Here is a 23854-nt window from a genome sequence, read left to right as displayed (position 1 = left end):
GTATATTTTAACCTTATTCAGTACACTGTACTGTGATAATTTTTGTAATTTTTAAAGGGGAGAAATTAAAGATAATTCACTAGTGCTTATTTTGATATTTTTATTATTTAAATCTTTAATTTTAATAAAATTATTGTTTCAAATGGATAAGATATGCAAAATGTCATAGGATATCAGGATTGACAATTCACCCGAGTTATGGCATATTTTCGCGTACTCGTTGTTGTAGGTGGAACTTTCTCCAGCTGATGGCAATTCTTTTCCATATGCTAGAAGTAGGGAGTGCGCAACTTTCAAATACACCTCGATGTATTATTAGGCGAGGTTGTGTTTCTGAGCACATCAATTGATGCCCTACGGAAAAATGAAACTTGTGGACTCCACAGAGACCCAAGTGGCTGATTCTACGCTGAGCGATGCTCTCCAGAGTTCAAGTCCAGGACTGGAGGATGCGGAAAAAGTGCACTTTTTTCTCTTGGGGGAATTTTTTTATATTTTTTAATTTCTTCATTATATTTTTTAACCATACGGATTAGGAGGCAAGTTTCGTGATATTTATAAGCAATGCTAAAAAATTGAAATTGTATAAAGGATCGAAGCTATAAGCATATGGTAACAAATAAGTTGCACATGTTAACACAAAAAATACTTACCTTGGGAAAAATTAAAACCAAATACGGAGGATGCGGAAAGGTCAGGGAATGATCACCGCATATCCCCGGAGCAATATGGCATTAGTTGCTAATGCTCCTAAAAACCAAATAACAACAGGTCCAGGACTGGATCATTCAGTGCAGAATGCTCTAATTCCACTGGAGGTAATCCTACCGGAAGACTCAATTTTAAGGAAAAGCTGAAATATATTTTGTGATAAAGACAGAACCAGAGAGTGTCAATGAGGTATGAAAATTTATGATGTGGCAAACCTGCTATCAGTTTAAGGGTACTAAAGGGTATGTATAGTGATCCATGTCGTACTAATGACTTAAAACATGCAAACTGATGATACGATCAAGAAATATAAGGTCATGCTGGAAAAATGTTTCGAGAAGGGAAAAAAAATATTCTTATGACTGCAGTTCTGCTCAGACATGGTAGGAGGGAATATATGGTGAGAATCCTGCAGGCGATCCAGTAGACATGCAAAGACTCTGCAAAGCTTATGGGGGGAAATTTTCCCAGGGTGGCTCGCCCTAGTTAATACACTACATACTTCTCCAAATAAATGACTAGTAGTTAAGCCACTCTACTCTCACGGAGAACAAATCAGATGAAGCCGAATTGGGGGAGTAGGAAGATCTGAATTTTCATTTTGTCCCCTCAGAAACTGCTTCACCGATAACGGAGTCTGAACCGGTGCATTGTGATCATGCAACACTCACCACCATCTCTTGCAAAACCTTTTCCTTCAAACGCTTCAGAACTTGGAGACAAAATGTCTCATTGACAGCTTTCCCTTAGAGAACGAATTCCGAATATCTTATTTAGTAAAGAAAACGATGGACATGGTCTTGAATTTTGATTTGTGTTTTTCGGTTTTGGAGAACCCGTGGTCCTCCACTGTTTGATTCTATCTTTTTATATCAGGATCATACTGAAATGTCCGTCTTGTTCTATGTGATAATTATCTAGAAAGTTTAATTTTGTCCAGAAGGTTGGTACAAACCTTTTTGTCACTTTAGTCGTCAGTTACTAATCAGATTTTTGTCATATCTTTGCACAGACTTTCAAGATTAATAGTTAAAATGTAGCTAACTAACTAACACACACACACTCACTCACTCACTCACTCACTCTCTCTCTCTCTCTCTCTCTCTCGCCGTCCCCGTTTCTTCTAAACCATCTGATAGGCATCCTTTTATCTAAAGGAACTTGTTCCTTTCCATAAAAGTTCCCACACCTTGTTCAACATTTTCATCACTTGTCGCTTCTACTATTTAAGGGCCGTTTCATCTTCATTCAGAAAATCGGGTGTACCACTTGAAATCTCGGCCCTTAAATAGTAGACTCCTTACATTCTTCCTGTGACGATATTTAACTTTTGGTTGAGAGTTTTCTTTAACTTAACGAGAATTTTCTTTTATGTGCTGTACTGTAAATTTTTAAAAAAGTTTTACACGTTTGAAGTAAAAAACTTTCGTGCCTATTATTGCTTGACTTAATAAATGCAAACTTACGATCACCATAATGAAAAGTGAACAAACACGATACATCATACTCAGATAGCTTTGCCCACAATAGCTACCGCAACACCTTACAGTGGCCATTTTTGAAATTTGTATTCACACTTCGTTTTATTTATTTGTATCGCTATTTTGTTTAATATTAAGCTGCTTGGCACATAGGAGCAGAATCGCCCCTTGCCAACTTCGACCTTAATTGCAGCAGAAATTTACTCTGTGTTTCAATTGAATTTTAATTTTTTTATTGCTTTCGAAGTTATGATTTTTTTTTATAATTATAATATTCAGCATGATCTTTCATCGTCATGATTTGAAATTTTCTAGTCTATGACTTGAGAACTGTGGATGTAACTGTGGTATGGAAGCAAACCCCACCTACCTAAGTTGCTTAAAGTAGACTGATCAACGCTCATTTAATCAAGATGTATACAAGGCAAGAATAATGAAATAAAAAATTTCTTCAATTTCAGGATGTAAGTTATGCTTAGAATCTTTTATAATAGCAACGCCTTATTCCTCCATATAATTCTGATTGTCTATCCATATTCACGCAATCTGTAATTTGCAAGGAATAATAATCTTTGTAAAAAAAAAACAAAACATCTTTTCTAGGTTTTCTCTCACCGTTTCTGGAATGAATTATTTTATTATTTTCGGCCCAATTTCAAAAAGTCCTCTTTCCTGTTTAGGTTGATTTACTATCTTATCCGTGCTTTGCAAATCAGACAAAAAATATACCTCACTGCTACCCCCCCCCCCCCTCACCGTGATGATTGATCGATTCCTGTTTCAGGCGATCCAAACGCTTGTATATCGTGTGATTGTCTTCCTTTGATAAAACTTCTCTGGCAGTGAAAGAAATAAATTGGGATTGCCAGGAAATGTAAACACTAATTATACGAGTAGAATAATTTATCAAAGTAGAAAATAATGACAGCATGTGTTCGAAGGAACATAAATAAAATGAAGGCCAAATGAAATATAGAGTAACGTTTCTAAAAATAAAACTATACACAAATAAATACGCAAAACTCTTCATCACAAAACTCTCATGAAAATAAAATCTGCAATAATTAATATTAACAGGATTTTATGTTAAAAATACGTGTTTTTAAAAAACAAATAAAAAAAGAGGATCATGGGAGATGCTTGTATTAACACACTGCACCGCTAACTTCGAAAAATCTAATTCGATAATAACGTTTTCGACACTTTCGAACATTGTACGAAGCTCCTCAAGTTAATTAAGGTGCTCCTCAGTTAAGGGTTATTCTTAAAAACAAAGAAAAGGCTCCTAAATAAACTTCATCTCGGTTATTAATGAAAATAAATTTCATTTCAATAATTGCGATAGTGCCGGAACTAAGGAGGGGCAGGTGACATTTCCCGGGTAGAGCGAAGTCAGGAGATGTAATTGAGCAGGGGACTCAATTTTTTTCCCTGGGGGGGGGGGGGATATCCAATGTCAGCGCTGCTTGCAATAAACTTAAAGGATCGAACATTTTTTGAATAAAGATCACCACACTAGTATTAGTAAAGCAAAATGATGCAAGAAAGCGTACGTTCTCTGCATCAGCCAAAAAAAAAAAAAAAAAAGAAAAAGGAATAAAAAAATAAATAAATAAAATAAAACAGGATATTCATATTGTTCTTTGTATTATGACTAAGTAACCATCTAATTCTGCTTTGAATTTATTCAGGTTTGCTGCCTCTATCACTTTCGGAGCGAACTGTTCCAAAGTGTTCGAAAATCCGTTGTCCCTAGGCGACCCTCATGAAATACCGTCTTTGTTATTTCCTGATATATATTTTTTTATTTGTGTGCCCCTCGGTTCTCGTCTCGCCTGAGAGAGAGACAGAGAGAGAGAGAGAGAGAGAGAGAGAGAGATTCCTCATTTGTTTTACTAAAACTCTTCAGCTCTATATAAATCTTAATCAAATTTTCCTCTTATATGTCTCTTGTCGCACTTTGCAGCCCACACCTCTCTAAAGCCGTTCCTCATATGTGCATCGATTTGCACATATGAAGTGCCATCACTAATCTAGTCGCCCTTCTTTGAATCCTCTACAGAAGTTCGGCCTGTTTTTATCTGCGGTCTTAGAGCAGAATACAATATTTCAAATCGAACTCATCATCGTCCTAATACTTCCGGGAAAAGGTCCTCTGAACTATGAACAGCATATTATGTGCTTTTCAACCCACCTATTTACATTGCAAACATTATACATTAAAACTTTAGTTGCCAATTTTAGGACCATATGTGCAACCGATCCAGGTCTTTTTTGAAGTATCATGTTTTGTCACGAATTGTTAATCCCCTTTGAAAGCCTCCCTTGATACCCTTATCAATATCGCAAATTAGAAATAGGAACGCAAAACCAAACCCTGAATGACCATAATTATTAAGGAACTCAAAGCGATACCTCCTTAAAAAAGCTAACCGTACACAAGAAAGTCCACAGAGGGTAATTTGCCCTCTTCGTTGTCTGCTTCTTATGACAGTAAATAGTTTTATTTTGTATATATATATATATATATATATATATTTACATATTGTTTCTACTATGTGTCAGCTCCTTAACCTGGTGGCGCACTATGGCCATAGATGCCCATGCGCCTAAAATATCCTCAAACAAACAAGCTCCTTAACCTGGTTAGTTTTATAGTAGAAATAGAGTTGGAATGCAAGGTATTATAGACTGGGTTATTAACAATTGCCGCGTAAATCACGCATCGTTTAATGGAGAGATTTTAATTTGAACCAACACCACTGACTCTAAGATTTTAATGTAATAACAACAGAAACATTTCTAGTAACCTGCAATGTGCTCATGTGTATATTGAACCCTTCAAGGCAACAAGCCCAGGAAGATTCTGCCCAAATTCTCGTACAGAATCTTCCGCCACGAATCTGGGGCTCCAATTCTCCTTCCGGACTAAGGAAACCATCTGCCAAGAAGATGAGTCAACTAGGTTGACTTATCTTCTCAGCATATGATATCATTGCAGATACTCCACCAGAAACTGATTAAAACTTGGACCATCTGCCGGTAGTCTTTCTCTTCTCCACTGCGTTAATGAGCCTCTCGCCTACCACATTGATTGCGATCGCTGTCCATCATACCGTGTGTTCGAATCCAGTGAACGGGCGGAATTTTTATCAGCCTTTTGCATGCTGTGGCCGAATTAGCCGGGAGGTGAGTGATTTTTTTTTTCTCCCAGAAAAAACCGAAACTATGTACGTTTCTTTTAAGATAGCAACAGGCAAGCCGACAATAGAATACACGAAATATTTAGACAAATATATCTGCCGTGTTAATATCATGAGGACTTGGTGCCCTAATCTAAATCTTGTGATAATCAGATATGATAACAAATCTTACTGATGAATTAAAAAAGAAAACAGAATTATTAGTCCATATCACTTGAATCCAGATAAGTATCACTATGCTGCTTCTGTTCTCATGGGATTACCTCCAGGACCCGTAAAAATAGATCTTGCGTATGGCGACATGCTAGTGCAGCCGCATCAAGCACAGCCGTAGCCTAGTGGTCAGGCGCGCGGGTGCATAAGTACACGTGCCTTGAGTGACCGGGGTTCAAGCCCGTGACTACTGAATACGGTGCTGTTTCTTGTATTCTATCTATCTTGTGAACTCCTCTGACTGTTTGGTCGTCCCGGAGTATAAACAGAAAATTTATTTATATTTGGCAAACAAGGGGCTGGTCGACTCTAAAACTAAGCCAATCATTTACATTTATGGTAAAATCCCAAACTGCATTCTGAATGGCAGAATGTAATATCATTAATAACCTGTCGTGTAGAATAACATTCTCAAGAACTGGAACACTTTTCAACAGAACAAAGATAAAGCTTAAAGAAATAACAGAACTATCTAATAAAAGTAATTTATCATGCAGCGGAAGCATCAGTCCGCTTCCGTTGAACTTCAACCCGGGAGAACGGTTCGTGCATATTTCTAGGTCGGCATTCCTAAATCGCAATCAACTTCCAAAATCTTCCATTCGACCAAATGGCAATGCATTCTACTTGTTTAATGTTACTGGAAAAGTGTTTATTACTTGCCCTTACAGGCGCCTCCATAAGCCAGGTGGGAAGGAGCAGCAGTGCGTAGCACACGCTTCTTGATTAGACCGGAGTTCGAACCCGTCACCACCAAATACGGAGGATGCGGGAAGGTCAAGGAATGACCACCGCATATTCCCGGAGCAATATGGCCTTAGTTGCTAATGCTCCTAAAAACCAAAATAACTAACTAATTAACCTGCCCTCACCAACCTGATTCCTCCACATGATCATCCCCAAGTCCATTATGCTATGTATACCCTTACACGTAGCTCGACGACTAACCTGCTGTTTGCCACAAATGAGATTATGAAAGCATTTCAGCAAAATCCATAACTTGCGGTTGTTTTTCTAGATCTTCAGTTCGCTTTTGACAACATATACCTCTGCATTTATTGACATATGTGATAACTACGTCGACATTAAGGGGGATATTCTGGAATTCTCTATATCTCTACACTCAAGTTAATGTACTTCATTTAAGTATAAAGCAAGGATCAGTCTAACAAGAAACGAACATCAGCTTGCTACAAAGTGTATAATCAGACTTCTTCTCTCTGCGTTATTCCTGTCATTTCTTTTTTCACATGATAGCTTTGTGCCGGTGTTACGAATAACTCACTACTTGTTTCCTCCTTGCTGAAGGTGTGAAGAGAGAATTAACCCTGAAAGTAAAATGAACTCTACAGAAACAATCGTGGTCGTCTTTTCTCTTAAAAGGAACTCGTCTAAACTATTTTCTATGAGGTGAAATTATATGAAGACCTTGGGATTATCTTTGATCAGTAACTGACTCAGCTTCCATCAGCGAATTGGGCCCTAAACACCAAAATGCGTATTCTCCAATGGCAAGGAAAACAAAAAAAAAAAAACATTGTATATACAGTAATCCAGCTCGATATCATGTTCACAGACGAGCTCGCTCAACTGTCACCTATAGCAAGAAATTTTGAGTCTTCTTAGGGCACAGTGGCGTGCCCTAAGGAGATTGCATGTGAGTAGTATAAGGTTGGGGTTCTAACCGACTTCGGCTCTATGAATTTTGGCGTCAATTTTCGTGCGTGCTGCCGCGTCGGTCGCTTGTTTTGCCGTTTAGGTTTTGAGCGTCTGCCGGTGAAGCGAGCCGAGGTTTAGGTTTAGCGGTTGCGCCAAAATATATTTTAGTTCTTATTTCGCCCGCTAGATGGCGCCACTTATTTTCGCCATTAAATTAAATTTTTTTTTTTACTTTACCCAGGCTCGAACCCATGTCGTTGCTACTGGTGGTCCGGTGCTTATCCCCACGGCTACCCTTTCAGTTGTAAGAATGTGTGTAAATGTACCTCTTATAGTTAAGAGTGGTGTGAGTGTGACGTATGAAGTTGTATTTCGCCTTTTTCTGATTGGAGGGGGATATGAACCGATGTTCTGATTGGTTTGGGGGTATAAACCGACTTCGGCTCTGAGTCTACCGGTGATTTTCTGGTCTGTTGATGCCGTAGAAATCGTCTGCTTTTGCCGCGTTGGTTTTCAAGGTGGCGTTGGAGGGTGCGCAATGAATTGTGGGTTCGCGCACGCACACACACACACACACACAAGCCCGAGCTCTTGAGCTCGCGCACGCACACACACACACACACACACACACACACAAGAAAATAGAGCAGTAGACATTCTTTCCCAAGACAAAGGTTTTGGCGGGAAAAACGTGGACGCTGTAGACATACGGGCACTTGGGGGGGTTACAAAAAGTTCGAGCCCGACGATGGCCACGACAACAGAAGCCCACGAAACAGTGCCACCATCTAGCGAGTCATTCTGAAAGCTGAAATCAAAGATTTTATTTTATTTAAGGTGTTTAAATTTTTTTTTTTTTTTTTTTTTCCTAGGTAGCTATGACTTTGCCGTTTAAATATATTTCAGTGGCTTTGCAATATGTGGCGCCATCTGTGGAAGCAATCTGAAAGCTGAAAATTAAAAGATTTTATTTAAATATATATATTTTTTTTTTTTTTTTTCCCTACATACTTCTTGAACGGAGATTGCCACGACATCGTAACAACCAAGAAAATGTGTCGCCATCTAGCGTGTCATTCTGAAAGTTGAAATTAAGGATTTTATTTAAATATATATTTTTTCTCTCACATACGGATACTTGGTGTCACAATACTTCTTGAACGGAGATTGCCAAGACATCGTAACTACCAAGAAACTGTGTCGCCATCTACCGATCTATTCTGCAAGTTGAAAAGCTGAAAAATTAAGTATTTTTATATGTTTAATGTTATGTTATGTGCTTTTTTGATGGTTAAATTTTTATATGTATATATTTTTACCCATAACTATTTATGATGGTTCCTCTTCAAGTTGAATTTTGTATCCTGATGCTTAGTCTATCTTGAAAAAAAAAAAAAACCTGAAAAGTAAAATGTATTGATGTGTATATATATATTTATTTACCTTCTTCAGATTCTTTCCACAACTTTGAATTTTTTTAAATTTCTACTTTCTAAGAAAAAAAGACAGACAATATTTTTCAAATAGATACGTTTATTGATAAATAATAAAAAAAAAAAAAATAAAAAATAAAAAAATAAAAAAAATTACAAGATAGTGGGGTCATCGCTATTTTTACCCCATCTTTAACCATTAGCTTCCAAACCCGCCATATAAGATGCAAAGAAACAGGGGTCGCGCCATAAGTACTCCTGGTTTTCGTAGAAGTCCATCTGGAAAAGAAAAAAGAAATGTTACAAGATTACAACGATCCGCGCGTCGTTGGAAGTTTTAGTGGTGTTAATGCATTACAAAAACATACAAAATTACCCAGACGTATCGTGAAAGAGTATTTGTCATCTCAACCTGCTTATGTCAGACACAAGCCTCAAAGAGTTAATTTTCCTAGAAACCAAATAATAGTTCCTGGTCTACACCATACGTTTCAGTGTGACTTAGCAGAAGTTTCCAATCTGTCTGATGCTAATGGCGGAGTGCGTTATTTACTCGTCTGTATAGACGCTTTTTCTAGATACGCCTGGGTGAGAACACTTAGAAATAAAACATCGAAGCAGATGGTAAAAGCATTCAAATCAATTTTCAAGGAAGAAACGCCATTCAGTGTTAACAGTGACAGAGGTAGAGAGTTTATAAACAAAGATGTGAGGGCCCTATTTAAATCTCTCAACATTAATTTTTATACTACTTGATCGGAGAAAAAGGCTGCAATCGCTGAACGTTTTATTCGAACTCTGAAAGAAAAAATATTTAAATGGATAACTTATTCTGAAAGTAAGAAATATGTGCATGTTCTTCCCGACATTGTAGCTACTTATAATCGAACGCCACATCGAGCTATAGGAATGCCACCTGCCGATGTCACTTTGCATAATGAAGAAGACGTCTACAGGAAATTGTACTTGAAAAAAACCAAAGAACAGACTCCTAAATTTAAAGTGGGGGATCGTGTCGTTCTAAGTACAGGTTCGAATCTTTTCCGCAAAGGATTCTGGGGCAGTTGGACTCGTGAAATTTTTACTATATCTCAAGTATTGAAACGAAGAAAGCCAGTTGTGTACAGAGTACAAGACAAAGCAGGCGACACTATCGAAGGTACCTTTTATGAGCAACAGTTACAACTTGTTAATATTCACGACAAGTTGCCACAGGATACATATCTTATTGAAAAAGTACTTAAGGAGCGACGTGTGGGAGGAGAACGTCAATTCCGTGTTAAGTGGCTAGGATATCCTGCTTCCTACAGCAGTTGGGTTTCGGCTAAAGATGTTCTTCTTAACACTACCGAGTAATGCTTGCATGGATTTCCATCCCCAGAATACGCAAGCTAATTTTACTATTATATTGCCCGACACTATACCTCTCAAAGGCAAATGGGAAGTAGCACTTGCAGAAATACACGTACCTAAGTCATGGGACAATATTTCCGAAGGTTGGGCCGAGTTTGCAATTCTGCAGAAAGAACCGACAGTTAGGAACCCTGAGGTTTACATGCTGAACGATGAGTACGAAAATTCGTCTAAATTGATTGAACATATGTGTGGTCTTAATACCAATTTAGAGCTTAAAGTAGAAGAGACAGAATTCAAAGTGAGATTTACAATTCGCGTTAAAAATGGCTGTGAGTTGCGCATGACTTTACGAACTGCCAGAATTCTAGGACTAGTACACAAAGTAGTAGTGAGTGAAGCTGTTGACAAATCTAGAACTTTTAAAGGGGAGTACATAGGAAAGTGGATACCTAAAGGTAAAATAGTGTTACCACCATTAAAGCCTAACAGTGAGTGTGCTGATAGGAAGCTTGTACTCGTACAACAGCCGACTTGTGATGTTCGCGAGCATAAAATTCCTTATGGTAATTACGGTAGCATCTCCGAAATTCTAAAGGTTATGACTTTTATAGCCCCCGAAATTAAAGGTTCTGTTAATGCCCGTGGTTTTGTTTCTTTCGAAATAGAAAGCGGTGTGCGTCTTCGCTTCCCTGAGACAGGACTCGGTGAGTTACTCGGTTTTGAGCGTATGCCCGATGGTTTCGAAGGAACAGCGAGATCGAAATTTCCCGGAGATATAAATAGAGGTGTAGGCTCTTATTTTGTTTATAGTAGTGTGATAGAAGACCAGGTCGTGGGTGATATCAGAGCGCCTCTTTTGCGAGTAGTACCGTTCGGAAGCAGTGGTGAATTCTTACATTTGGACTATTACCCTGTACTGCTCTCGAACATTCAATCCATTTCTATTCAAATTCGCACAGACAGTGGTCAGTTATTTCCATTCAGAGGTGGTAAAACTCTAATTAAGTTACATTTTCGACCCCAATGAACGCGTACGTTGATTACTACTCAGTGCAAGCGGGGGGAAATCCCTACTTTGTAGGAGCAGCGATCCAGAGAGGTCAAGGTTTAGGCAGTATATTCAGATCAGCATTTACATTTCTCTCTCCTCTTCTGAAGCCCGCAGCCAAATTCATCGGTCGCCAAGTGCTATCGGCAGGTCGTAATATCATAGATGATGTCATTTCGGGAGCACCCGTGAAACGCTCGTTTATAAATCGAGCTTCTGAAGTAGGACAGGCCATTAAGCAAAAAGTTCGTAGTCAGAGTGGAGGTAAACGTCGAAAGAAAAAAAAATATCAGGACATCTTTCAATGATGGCTGAAGTTATGATGTCAGAACTAGACCTGTTTGCACAGCCTGCCACTAATCTATGCATCGAGCGATCTTCATACATTACTTTTTTGCCTTTAGCTTCAGTGGATACGCCGGGCCCAATAGAATTTTCCGTACCGGGGACATCAGAAGAATATCTGGACCTGGGAAAAACGTATTTGCGACTCAAAGTACAGTTAACTCAAAGCGACGGAAAAGAATTACAGTCGAGTGTAGGAGTTGTCAACAACTTTTTTCACTCCATGTTTAAACATGTGGATCTTTTCGTTCAAGACAAATTAATTAATCCAAGCAGCGACACATACCCCTATAGAGCTTATTTAGAAACGCTTTTGAATTTTGACAGAGGAGCAAAAAAATCACAGCTCACTACAGAACTGTTCGTAAAAGACAATTTTTCGGATGTTTCGCAAATGTTTTCTCAGCCTGACAGTGGTATGAATCAACGTATGAAGTTTTTTTCGAAAACTAAAACTGTTGAACTTCTGGGTCGTCTCAGACTAGATTTGTGCCATCAAGACAAATATATTATTAATAATTTATCGCTCCGCCTAAGAATGGTTCGCAGTTCGCCCGAGTTCTGTCTGTTGTCTCTCGACAATACTGCTAAAATTCATATACGCGAAGCCTGTCTTTTTGTGCGTAAAGTTAAACTTAACCCCAGCATACAGTTAGCCCACATGAGTGTTCTTGAAAAACATCCTATTGTATATCCTATTAATAGAGCTGATGTAAGTTACTATTCAATACCAAAAGGCATGTCAGACTCTACCCGAGATAATATATATCTAGGCCAGATCCCCACTCGTTTAATAGTCGGTATTGTGTCCAGTGATAGTTTCAACGGCTCCCTCAAAACCAACCCATTCAATTTTGGTCACTACAACTTGTGCTATTTACTTCTGACGGCTGATGGTGTGCAGCATCCTTCCATTCCGCTAACACCCGATTATAAGAATGGACATTATACGCGGTCCTACCTGTCTATTTTCACATCGCTAAACAAATGGAATTCAGACTGTGGAAATGACATATCAATCCTGGATTATACAGAAGGGAATGTGCTTTATGCTTTCGACCTAACTCCCGACAGTAACGCTGTTGGCACGCACATCACTTCTTTACGGCGAGGCGGTGTTCGACTTGAACTGAAATTCGCAGAACCTCTTCCCGAAAACGTAACAGTGATCTTGTATGCCGAATTCGAAAACATTCTTTCTGTGACTAAGGACCGTTCAATCATCGTGAATTATGAACACTAGAGATATATTAAAGGTTTTAGAAGCTGACAGTGAATCGAGAAAACATCTGATCGGTGTCTGTGCCAGGGACGAGTTACCGTCAAAAATACAGAGGAAACCAGCATTGCTAGTCATCAATACAGACAAGGCACACATGCCAGGTACTCACTGGGTGAGTATCTTCCTAGGAAAAAGAGAAAGTCAATATTTCGACAGCTTTGCACGACCGCCGACACCGGACATTGCAGAGTTCCTTAACCAAAACAGTAAGAAATGGACTTATAACAAAGTGGTGATTCAACATCCAGAATCTATAGCGTGTGGACTACATTGTATTTTTTTCCTGAATCATCGGTGTAGAAATATTTCTATGTCAAAGATTGTAAACAAATATTATTGTAAAGATTTGTGGGCAAATGATTTGTTAGCCACATTACTTGTAATTGAACCTTTACTTACAAAATAAAATTTTATTTATTTTTAAAAAGTGTCTGTTTTATTGAAAAAAAACTTACCACAACGAAATCCACGTATGTTTACGTCTCAAACGACGAGGCGATATTAAAGCCGTATATCGGCGCTTGACCTGCTTACGAGGCTTTACAACTTCGCTCTTGGAGTACCGTTGCTCCGACGCTTCAGAGGATGGAATTGTGGGTAGCGAGGCCGTTACGTTCGATACGCTGGTCTCGATATCGCTTGATGCCGACGAGGACGCTTGTTTTGCGGCATTAGTTTTCAGGCCTAAATATGACTGTAGTATCTGAAGATACATTTTAACTTTAGACTCGGGCTGCAAATCCTGTCTTTTTAAGATTTCAGACATTTTCTCGTCTAAAGAGAGCATCTGTTTTTGTTCTGGCGGTGCAGCTACAAGCAAGAATTTACGGAAAGATTCACTCATCTTCTAATCAAACTTGTAATGAGCGGAACCACTATACTTGCGATCAGGGGGAACAGTGAACCTCCTTGTTGAAGAATTAATTTCCGCCTAGTTTTAAATGCTACTTTTTTATCTGCTAGTGTTCTAAGCAGACGTTTTTTGCGTTGTAACTTGCTTTTCACTCTGTCTGTCAACGGAATGCTACCTTTGACTATGTTTTTACATATTTCACAGAGTGAATTTATTTCTGTTTGATTTGAACTCCTTAATAAAGCGGTTGCCTGTTTCGGCCGAACTTCCGACAGATACCTTATAAAGTTAGCATTGTTTTTTAGACGCAGAGCCATATGGGGATGTAAACAATCGTATGTCCTTCGTTTGGTAACACGTGTGAGCGCAGTCTCAACCTATCATCTGTGTTCTGACAAAAATCAAACAGTAAATATGAATGAGGATCGCGTGTTGCATGCTTATATATGTCGACTAAAACACGTGATCTCCCGGGGAAAACTTGACTTGCTAGGTGTGAAATTTGTCTTGAGTCGCGAGGGTTTTTAAAAACAATCAGATAGTGCGAATTCAAACTGATAGTACGGAACTGCGATCCTTGCGAAAACAGGTTTTGTGTTAACAAAATAACACTCAGATTTCTATGATGTGATCCTTTTATAAATATTTCAGAAACGACAATACTATCCTTTGCTTGGTTGACGAGATCGTCTAAAACAAGTAAATTTTTTACTGATGGATCGAATTCGGGGATGTTTAAACCCTCCATGAACTCGATTTGCGAGTAACACCGAAACTTATCTTGAAACTCTGAATAGCAATAGACGATTCTTTGAGGTGGTGGCGAAATTAAACTTTCACTATTTTCTAATAGCGACAATACAAACGTCGTCTTTCCACTCTGTGTTGCTCCCGAGACTATAGCTGTGAATGGATGGTGAAACATTATGTAAATGAGCGCGCGCTAGTCTGGACCATGTATTTATGTGTGTGTTCGCGCGCCGATGCGAGAGGTCCAGCAAATGTAAAGACAGAAGGTGACGTCTCCAGAAAAACGAAACATTGTCCCCTTTTTTAAAAAACTGTGAGTTATGAAAAAGGTTTTTTTGGAAGTTGTCTTTTCCATGAAACCATTCTTGACACAGAAAAAAGTGTATTCCTCCATCTAAGCGCGCCCGACACTTCGTGGCGGGTGGGAGGGGTGCCGCGATCCCCCCGTGCGCGCGCCCATCACAACGTGATGGGTGGGAGGGGTGCCGCGATCCCCCCGTGCGCGCGCCCATCACAACGTGATGGGTGGGAGGGGTGCCGCGATTCCCCCTGCGCCCTGCGATTCCCATCCGAGTGCCGTCACGAATGTGACGTCGGTGGGAATAGGATGGGGAAGACGTGCCCGATCGACTTCGCCGACATCCTGAAAAAAAGGAGACGTCACCAGAGGTAGCCATTGAAAACTGCTTAGTGTCAAAAACATGGGGATTTCACTGGGTTTTTTTTCTAATGTTGATAGTATGATGACTAGGTGGTTAGCTTTCGCTATGTGTCTTGGAAATATCCATAAGGGTAAGTGCGCGTGTTGTCTCCTATCACACGTTTAGCGAAAGTAAATCCAAACCTTTTTGTTACTGAGGACTCAAGGAGACGAGAAGTACGTTTGTCTCTCCGGACAGAAAACGGTACATCGACAGAAACGTCAACATGTTGGCCTTTTGCAGCAGCTGTCATAACATTCATGTTGACTAACTTCGCGTTTTTGGCATTAAGTGTCACACCCTTGCATTTGGTCACTGTTTTACCCCCTTGGGTGCGGAAGGAGTAAGATTTGGGACCGGTCGAGGCAAACTCAACAATGTGGTCCCCAGACAATTCGTCTGTGAGCTGACCCAGCGAGTGACCTATGGGTGGACGTTCGTCCCCCTGTTTTTGGACAAACACCACCGAATCAGTATCGCAATATAAAAGAGATTGGCGTAGAGGGGCCATAGCTTTGTAAAGCTTTATTCGGCCATAGGAAGCGACGAAAGAGCCAATGACTGCATTACCCCGACGGTATGGTTCTTCCGTTCCATCAATCGGGGCAAATGCAACTTGCATTATTTCTTCCGACACTAACATAACGTCGTGGATGATTTTTGTGTCATCCATAAAAAGCTGTACAACGCTTTCGTAAGTGTTACATACTGCAGTGCTCACCCTATTAGTTCTCATTGCGAGCCGACCCCATAAACTATTGAGACATAATTTTGCAAGTGAACGTCTAGCAGGGTTCGCCTTTATTTCATGCCTGTCCATAGAGATGCCTTCCCTACTTTTAAAATCGGAAATGTATGCATCGGGTTCAACCCCCTTGGGCCAGCCCGATGCCTCCTGTTTGATTTTCAAGAAGGTGTCTATGTAGCCACCAAATAAAGACTTATGGCTCTCTTTGAAATGCCAAACTTCGTAGATGTTATCAATTTTATAACCGCTCTCAACAGCCAGGTAAAACTCAGGCGTGCACCAGATTCCCGAAAAGCTCCGATCCTCGTGATTACAGGTGGGAGACAACTGCTCGGCACAAGCACCGCATAGCGGGAACACTAGCTTGCCATTGGAGCTTATTGGGAGGACGGGTAAGAACTCCTTTTCGGGCGCTGTCACCCTAGCATGGATTATACCAAAGTATGCATTGTGACTATAGTCAAAGTCGCTAAGAATGACTTCGGGGTGACCGCGAGGAAATACGCCGTATTTGCAAACCCACGGATACAACGAACAGAAATCCACATAGTGAATCTCCTCGTTATCCGCCACCTGGTGGTAAAGTTTAAAACAGTCAACTCTACCTCCTCTGAGAGCGCTACGTGGTGTAATCGATTCGTACGTTATGAAAGCTGCAACAAATTCTTTCATGGCAGGGTCGTTTTTCTGTTGGTTGTCAAACTGGCATTCCCATACGGAAACCACATCATATCCTCGAGACCTAATGAAGGCCTCGCGATCCATGGTTTCAGCATATAGAGCGCCCATAGGTTTGTTTCTCTGTGTCTGTATAGTACTAGATCGAAAACAATTCTTGCACCCGTGATAGTAACAACCATAGAATTCGTAAGCGGTGCTACCACATACCCCATCTAATAAAAAAGGACCTACTCTAACTTCACCACCCTGTGATCGAGCTTGTTGAATTTTAATGTTGTTCTGTTGTTCCTGCCACGAAAGCCAAGCCAACGCCTTCCTACTCTGTGTGTTACTCCCTATGTAGCCGCCAGGTGGTAGGATAGCCATTGTGTTTGGTTCTAAATAGTTTCTGGCGAAGATCCTACTACAAGCACCGGCGATAGTAATATCCTGACAGAAAGGATCAACTTGAGAGACTGCTATAAAGAGAGAACGGAACTTATTGCAGGAATCTCGCAATACTCTCACGTCGTCTAAGGCATAGGCCAAAAGTTCACATTTCAGGTTGTATGTATCTCGTGACTTTTCTTGGTACCATAACACGAATTCCGTACGGGTTTCTTCGCTCATGAATTCCGGTTTAAAATATTTTTGATCGGGCAAAGCTCCCACATAATCTAATGTGTCTATCTTGTGGAATTCGTGAGGGAAGAAGCCCTTACGCACCTCTGGCAGCTCGAACATAGCTGGCAGTTTTCGGAGTGGAACTGTTAGAAAAGAATAAGAGTCCAAGAAGACTATGTTTAACGAAGATAGAAAGATACCCAAAATCTTTGACCCATCATAGATAGTGTGAGGAGCTATGTGTTTCGCGAAAATATAAGAAAGCACAAAGTAACCGTCAAAACCACGAAGGTTGTGGGCGATTACTCGCACATTCTTATATTTTGGCTCTATGTGTCGAAGTTTTCGGCCATCACTACCTCGTTTCAAAGTCTCTCGGGTTCCTAACAGCTCATCCAAAAACTCCGCCATGCAATTGCGGCCCCAGTAAACGCGTTCCTGATCGCCAAAAGAAGCAACGCAGAGCACAGCCACATGCTCACCATCCAGCAAGACTGTTTCTGTGTCAAAGTATACAACAGAAACATCGTGCTTCGGGTCCTCAGGTTTTTGAACAAAGCAATGTTGTGTTTTGTGCACAGTTTTACAATAGCTACAGAAGTCGGGATCAATGCATTTGTGTGCTGTGTTGGTAAGAAAAGTGCACATACAAACGCCACAGCGATGCACTTCAGAGCAGGTTTTGTTTGCCCTGTGAGCGTTAATGCATGCTTCGCCTTGGAAAAAACGATTACAAAAATTACACAGGAGAAGGTTGTCTTCATTATGAATGGCGACAGCTCTGCATCTATTGCACTTGAAAGAGCAATTGTGTGTGTTTAATCTTTCTCGAGTAGGTAAAACCTTAAGGCATAGGGGACAATAATAATCACTGCCAAACAGAGCTTTCAAAGATCGCACAAGATCATAATGTCTGTCGTGACTGAGTAGAAATATCTGTTTATCAGCAGCGGGGCCCCGATATGCAACTTCAAAACCGCACTCAGCGGAAATTACAACCAGTTGGTAATCAGGGATCGCTCGCTGAAACAACTCAACTTCATTCAAACCACAACTTTCTAAGGCAACCCCTGCGATACCATGTAAATTTGTAGCTCTGATAGTTTGCATACTACGCTTATCCTCTCGCACCTGTCTGTATGTTTTAGCATCATCCTGATGGGCCGAAATACCAACAGCTAATGCTCTGGCGAGACATAAACTATCGGTATTGTTGATTTGAATGACAGCTTTTTTTTTTTTTAAAAAGTCATTCAAATTCAACATTGCCCTTTTTTTAATATTCTCAGAACGATAACCACCATCCCCCCTATTCGTGATATTAATAAGAATGACGTCCAGACTCAAGTCGTCCGTTATCATAAATTCACTGTTTGATTAGTCGACAGCTATAAATGCGGCCATCACACGGTCAAATGTCAGATCGGTTAAAGGCATAAATGGCAAGTTTATGGGATTTTTTAGACTGGGTGCGTCTAAACACAACCTAACATGAGAATAATCACCCTGATTACTTAAATTGGCGATTATCTCTTCTAGCATCCGCCGAAAGTTCGAAAAAAACAGATCCCCGTCTGCTAAGTTTACAATGTTTGTAAACCGGACCTCATACGTTTTAAATAAGGTCTGATATTTTTTTGAATAACGTGCAACCCCATCCTGTACTTCGTAATACTGCTCAAAACTTTCTTGTATGGCTACTTCTCTCTCTTCCATCTAAAATTTAAAAAAAAACGTCGCATAAGCTTTAGGGTTTGTTTTTCGCGAAAAACAAAAAAAAAAAAAAAAAAATATATATATATATATATATATATATATATATATATATATAGGTATACTTACATCATCATCATCGTCATCGTTCAAAAATCCATCTAGTAATAACGGACTCTCAGCCTCCAATTCTTCTCCCCCAGCACCTTCTAACGTGTTGTCATGTGAGCATCCTGGTCGATGCTCAATACCGTCATCACCATAGCCAAAGAACTCCGCATTCTGAAAGGGTAACGTAAAAGAAACTCAGTTACCAAACAATAATTCTATAAACATTTTTAAAAAATCAAATAAAAAAATTTTTCAGTAATGAAAAAAGAAATACTTACACTCGAATATACCAAAGTTTGGCAGAATTCTATCTCAGCCTCTATCATCCTAGCATCTTCATGATCCTTCTCTACCCTGATAACTTCATCTATGAACTTCGAATCTACTTCGTCCCCAAAGAAAATATCTTCACTACTCATTTTGATTTCTTGTAATAGGAAAAAAGGCACTTGTGAATTGTTGTCGTGTTGACCCCTTTTTAAAGCAAACTCGTGGATTGAAACAACATTTGACGTCAGCCAATCAGTGCTTAGATTCAATAGTATGTGAAAGTCACCGCCAATAGGAAAATACCATGACATGAGAGCGAAATCCTTACACATCAGTAAGGGTAGGTGTGGTATCTTTGAAGGTAACCTTTTGAAACTGAGTTATCTTTTACCTTTTGTTACTACAAGGCATGTGAACGATAACAGCGCTAGTTATATAACCTTTGTACATGTTTCTACTTGTTCCCAGCCAACACCTTTGAAGTTGAACTAGCTTTTACTACTACTCTAAATTTAAACAAAGACTTTGGGGTTGGTATCACCTTTAGTTATATGATGAAATATAACCTTTGCATGACATGTGTCTAGCCGTTCCCGAACGACATCTTTGAAGGTGAGCTATCTTTTGCTTTTTTTTGTTACTCTACATTTGAACAAAGACTAAGGGAGCGGTTTGGGAACGGTGGCGCAGACTTGGGGGTGGTATCTCCTTTAGTTATAGCCTTTGTACGCCATGTGTCCACCTGTGATCACCCCACACCTTTGAAGTTGAACTAGCTTTGTTATCTTTTGCTTTAGCCCTCTCTAAATTTGAACAAAAGACTTTGGGAGCAACACCTGCGTTAGCTATATGGTATTATATAACCATTGTACGACATGCCTCTACCTGTTCCTGACACGTCACGAACTTATGAGCCAGTAACAACACGACTAGATTCTAATCACATGATGCTATAGCCAGTGGACCACATTACAGTTTGGAGCTTTCTCAGTGTGGTTGTGAATTTTTCCACTGTTGCAGTTTTTTCCAAAATGCCAAAGCACGAAATGTTTGATGATATAAGACGACCAAACGTAACTTTCTACAGACGTCTGAGCCATAGTAGCACAGTTCGTGTTTATTGTCACGAATTCGAGCCACATGTTACGATTGAGACAACTAATACGCACATGATGCTATCCAGAAACCAGTGGGAAGAATTCAAAAACAAAATGACTGATATCTTGCTTTCCGTAAGAGCCAGATCTAAAGATGAAATCCATCTACCGGGGATCCGAATCAATACAGATGTCGGTGCTTGTGATTTCTATTGGAAACAATTCTCGCTATCTGCAGAACGACGAATGACTCTCCACCTTTCTGAACTTGAAGCTATATCTAATAGAATCATAGACATAGATTCTTTTCTTCAACGTCTAGAAGACGAAAAACCCGCATTTCTGTTAATGCAATCAGTTATACTTGAGCATCTTGATTGTGTTAGAGAACGTATAAAGAACGATGTGTTTACTGGCTCTATCGATGTTTCGTTTAACGACGTGTATGCGTACTTCGTAAGAAATGCTGAACCATCTACAAGTGTTAAAATTTTTTCTGCTAAGTGCTCGAAAGAAGGTGTAGTTACTGAGTTCAACGATTATGCTTTGTACAATGCTGTAGTTTCGATGATCGAAGAACTTCAAACTGCTTACACTACGAAATATACGAAGTATCCGTTCTGATCAAAGCAATGTGCATATGTAAGTTTTTGTGTTGATTTTTGTGATTAGTAACAACATCTGTAAAAACTTACCAATAAAAACATGTCTATTTGAAAAATATTGTCTGTCTTTTTTCTTAGAAAGTAGAAATTAAGTTTTAATTTTCCATTAATCAATAACCTTTTTTTTAAAAAAAAATTGAGAATTTACTTTTAGGAAAGAAATGATTTCGAATATAGATTTTAAAAAAAAAAATCAAAGTTGTGGAAAGAATCTGAAGAAGGTAAATAAATATATATATACACATCAATACATTTTACTTTTCAGGTTTTTTTTTTTTTTTCAAGATAGACTAAGCATCAGGATACAAAATTCAACTTGAAGAGGAACCATCATAAATAGTTATGGGTAAAAATATATACATATAAAAATTTAACCATCAAAAAAAAAGCACATAACATAACATTAAACATATAAAAATACTTAATTTTTCAGCTTTTCAACTTGCAGAATAGATCGGTAGATGGCGACACAGTTTCTTGGTAGTTACGATGTCTTGGCAATCTCCGTTCAAGAAGTATTGTGACACCAAGTATCCGTATGTGAGAGAAAAAATATATATTTAAATAAAATCCTTAATTTCAACTTTCAGAATGACACGCTAGATGGCGACACATTTTCTTGGTTGTTACGATGTCGTGGCAATCTCCGTTCAAGAAGTATGTAGGGAAAAAAAAAAAAAAAAATATATATATTTAAATAAAATCTTTTAATTTTCAGCTTTCAGATTGCTTCCACAGATGGCGCCACATATTGCAAAGCCACTGAAATATATTTAAACGGCAAAGTCATAGCTACCTAGGAAAAAAAAAAAAAAAAAAAAATTTAAACACCTTAAATAAAATAAAATCTTTGATTTCAGCTTTCAGAATGACTCGCTAGATGGTGGCACTGTTTCGTGGGCTTCTGTTGTCGTGGCCATCGTCGGGCTCGAACTTTTTGTAACCCCCCAAGTGCCCGTATGTCTACAGCGTCCACGTTTTTCCCGCCAAAACCTTTGTCTTGGGAAAGAATGTCTACTGCTCTATTTTCTTGTGTGTGTGTGTGTGTGTGTGTGTGTGTGCGTGCGCGAACCCACAATTCATTGCGCACCCTCCAACGCCACCTTGAAAACCAACGCGGCAAAAGCAGACGATTTCTACGGCATCAACAGACCAGAAAATCACCGGTAGACTCAGAGCCGAAGTCGGTTTATACCCCCAAACCAATCAGAACATCGGTTCATATCCCCCTCCAATCAGAAAAAGGCGAAATACAACTTCATACGTCACACTCACACCACTCTTAACTATAAGAGGTACATTTACACACATTCTTACAACTGAAAGGGTAGCCGTGGGGATAAGCACCGGACCACCAGTAGCAACGACATGGGTTCGAGCCTGGGTAAAGAAAAAAAAAAAATTTTAATTTAATGGCGAAAATAAGTGGCGCCATCTAGCGGGCGAAATAAGAACTAAAATATATTTTTCCGCAACTAAGCCTCGGCGCAACCGCTAAACCTAAACCTCGGCTCGCTTCACCGGCAGACGCTCAAAACCTAAACGGCAAAACAAGCGACCGACGCGGCAGCACGCACGAAAATTGACGCCAAAATTCATAGAGCCGAAGTCGGTTAGAACCCCAACCTTATACTACTCATGTGTATGAATACTGTGTACTAAAGTGTACAGTGTGGAAACAATTTATTGCCTTTAAAGCATATCTCGCAGTTGATAGATTTGCTAAACTATAATGATATCGAGAGTATGATCCATACATTGCAGTTTTCTGCGACAGCAAAGGTGTTTTTTACAGGTGGCATTAACATACCTGACTTTGAAGCACCTGTCGATCGAAATTCTCTTCAGGATCCATCCGGCCATCTTTTAAAAAAACATAAACAGATTAAGACTTCAACAGATTTTTTCCATACGAAATGACTCCACCTGTGGTGTATCGATGTGATCATGGGAGTCGAACCAGGGCCTTTTCCATACGGTATGTGTGGAGGAACGGTGATTATAACCACAGTACTACCGTGCAGTACAAGACAGAATGTAATAACATGATATTGACGCCAAGACCAGCGGACCACCATATCAATGATCCCTAGAGGATGTTGACAATTTAAACAGATAGTACAGTGCTTTCCAAACTTTTTTGATGCCGATACCTCATTCATTGCCAAAAATAATTTGCCACACTAGCCAAAATTTTGTAAAATTAGACATTCCTTCATCTGTTTTGTTCCTTATCTTTTAGTTGATAATAGATGCAACGATACTCAACTTCATTGTTTCTGTCCAAAGCATATAAACAAGAGTGAGAGAGAGAGAGAAGATGTGCGATACTAAGCACAAGCTTAACCCAGAGTATTTGAGATCGACTATTATCAATTGTTAGCTCTCAAAGAGAAAGGACGTGTCCAGAGCTTACCGGATGCCGAGAATGAAGCACTTCAAAGAAATAAATGTAAAAAGAAAATGATTTTTACCACCGCTAATATATTTTTTGTGTTTACCCACAATATGTGTACCTTACCACAATTTAGTGAAGTAGATACGACACAGATCTGTTGTATTACATGAAAATAATAATACTGGGAAGAATTAACATGTTCAACCTTCTGTTTACCTCCCACTTATGCCTTATAGTAACGAAAAGAGTTGTAGTGCGTTTGGTGTACAGTTTATCTGCGTATCTATTGAATATTGTTTGTTTCTTCTGTGTTTTGCTTAGCAGCGTATTGTTAAAATGATTAAACAGAAGCAAATGGAGTCTGAAGAACCCAGACGGTTTAGCAATCTAAGTTTCGTCCTGATTACCAGTCTTGCAACCAAAGTACAAAGAATATACACGTCTAGTAATATAGTAGATTTTTCTCTCTAAATTTTAGTTATAAATCTAAATGCTACTCCTGCATGATAAAAATATCAGGGATGTCCAGAAAA

General features: G+C 39.3%; 1 protein-coding gene across 1 annotated transcript in view; it reads right to left on the bottom strand.

Moving 5' to 3' along the window:
* Positions 1–19310, bottom strand: part of LOC150083203 (uncharacterized) — a 29156-nt gene extending 9846 nt beyond the window's left edge. Inside the window, exons 1-3 of the mRNA XM_090378433.1 lie at positions 19170–19310; positions 18910–19062; positions 16152–17910 (exon numbers count right to left, since the gene is read on the bottom strand). Of these exons, the coding sequence (XP_090234559.1) occupies positions 16152–17910; positions 18910–19062; positions 19170–19310 (2053 nt within the window). The remainder of the gene's footprint in view (positions 1–16151; positions 17911–18909; positions 19063–19169) is intronic.
* Positions 19311–23854: the final 4544 nt, after the last annotated feature.

This window comes from Mastigoproctus giganteus, chromosome 7 (assembly GCF_048544385.1).
Source record: "Mastigoproctus giganteus isolate SK-2022 chromosome 7, ASM4854438v1, whole genome shotgun sequence".
In the NCBI taxonomy this organism is placed as follows: Eukaryota; Metazoa; Arthropoda; class Arachnida; order Uropygi; family Thelyphonidae; genus Mastigoproctus; species Mastigoproctus giganteus.
The sequence above is the reverse complement of the archived record's forward strand: the minus strand, read 5'-3'. Positions and strand labels throughout refer to the sequence as shown.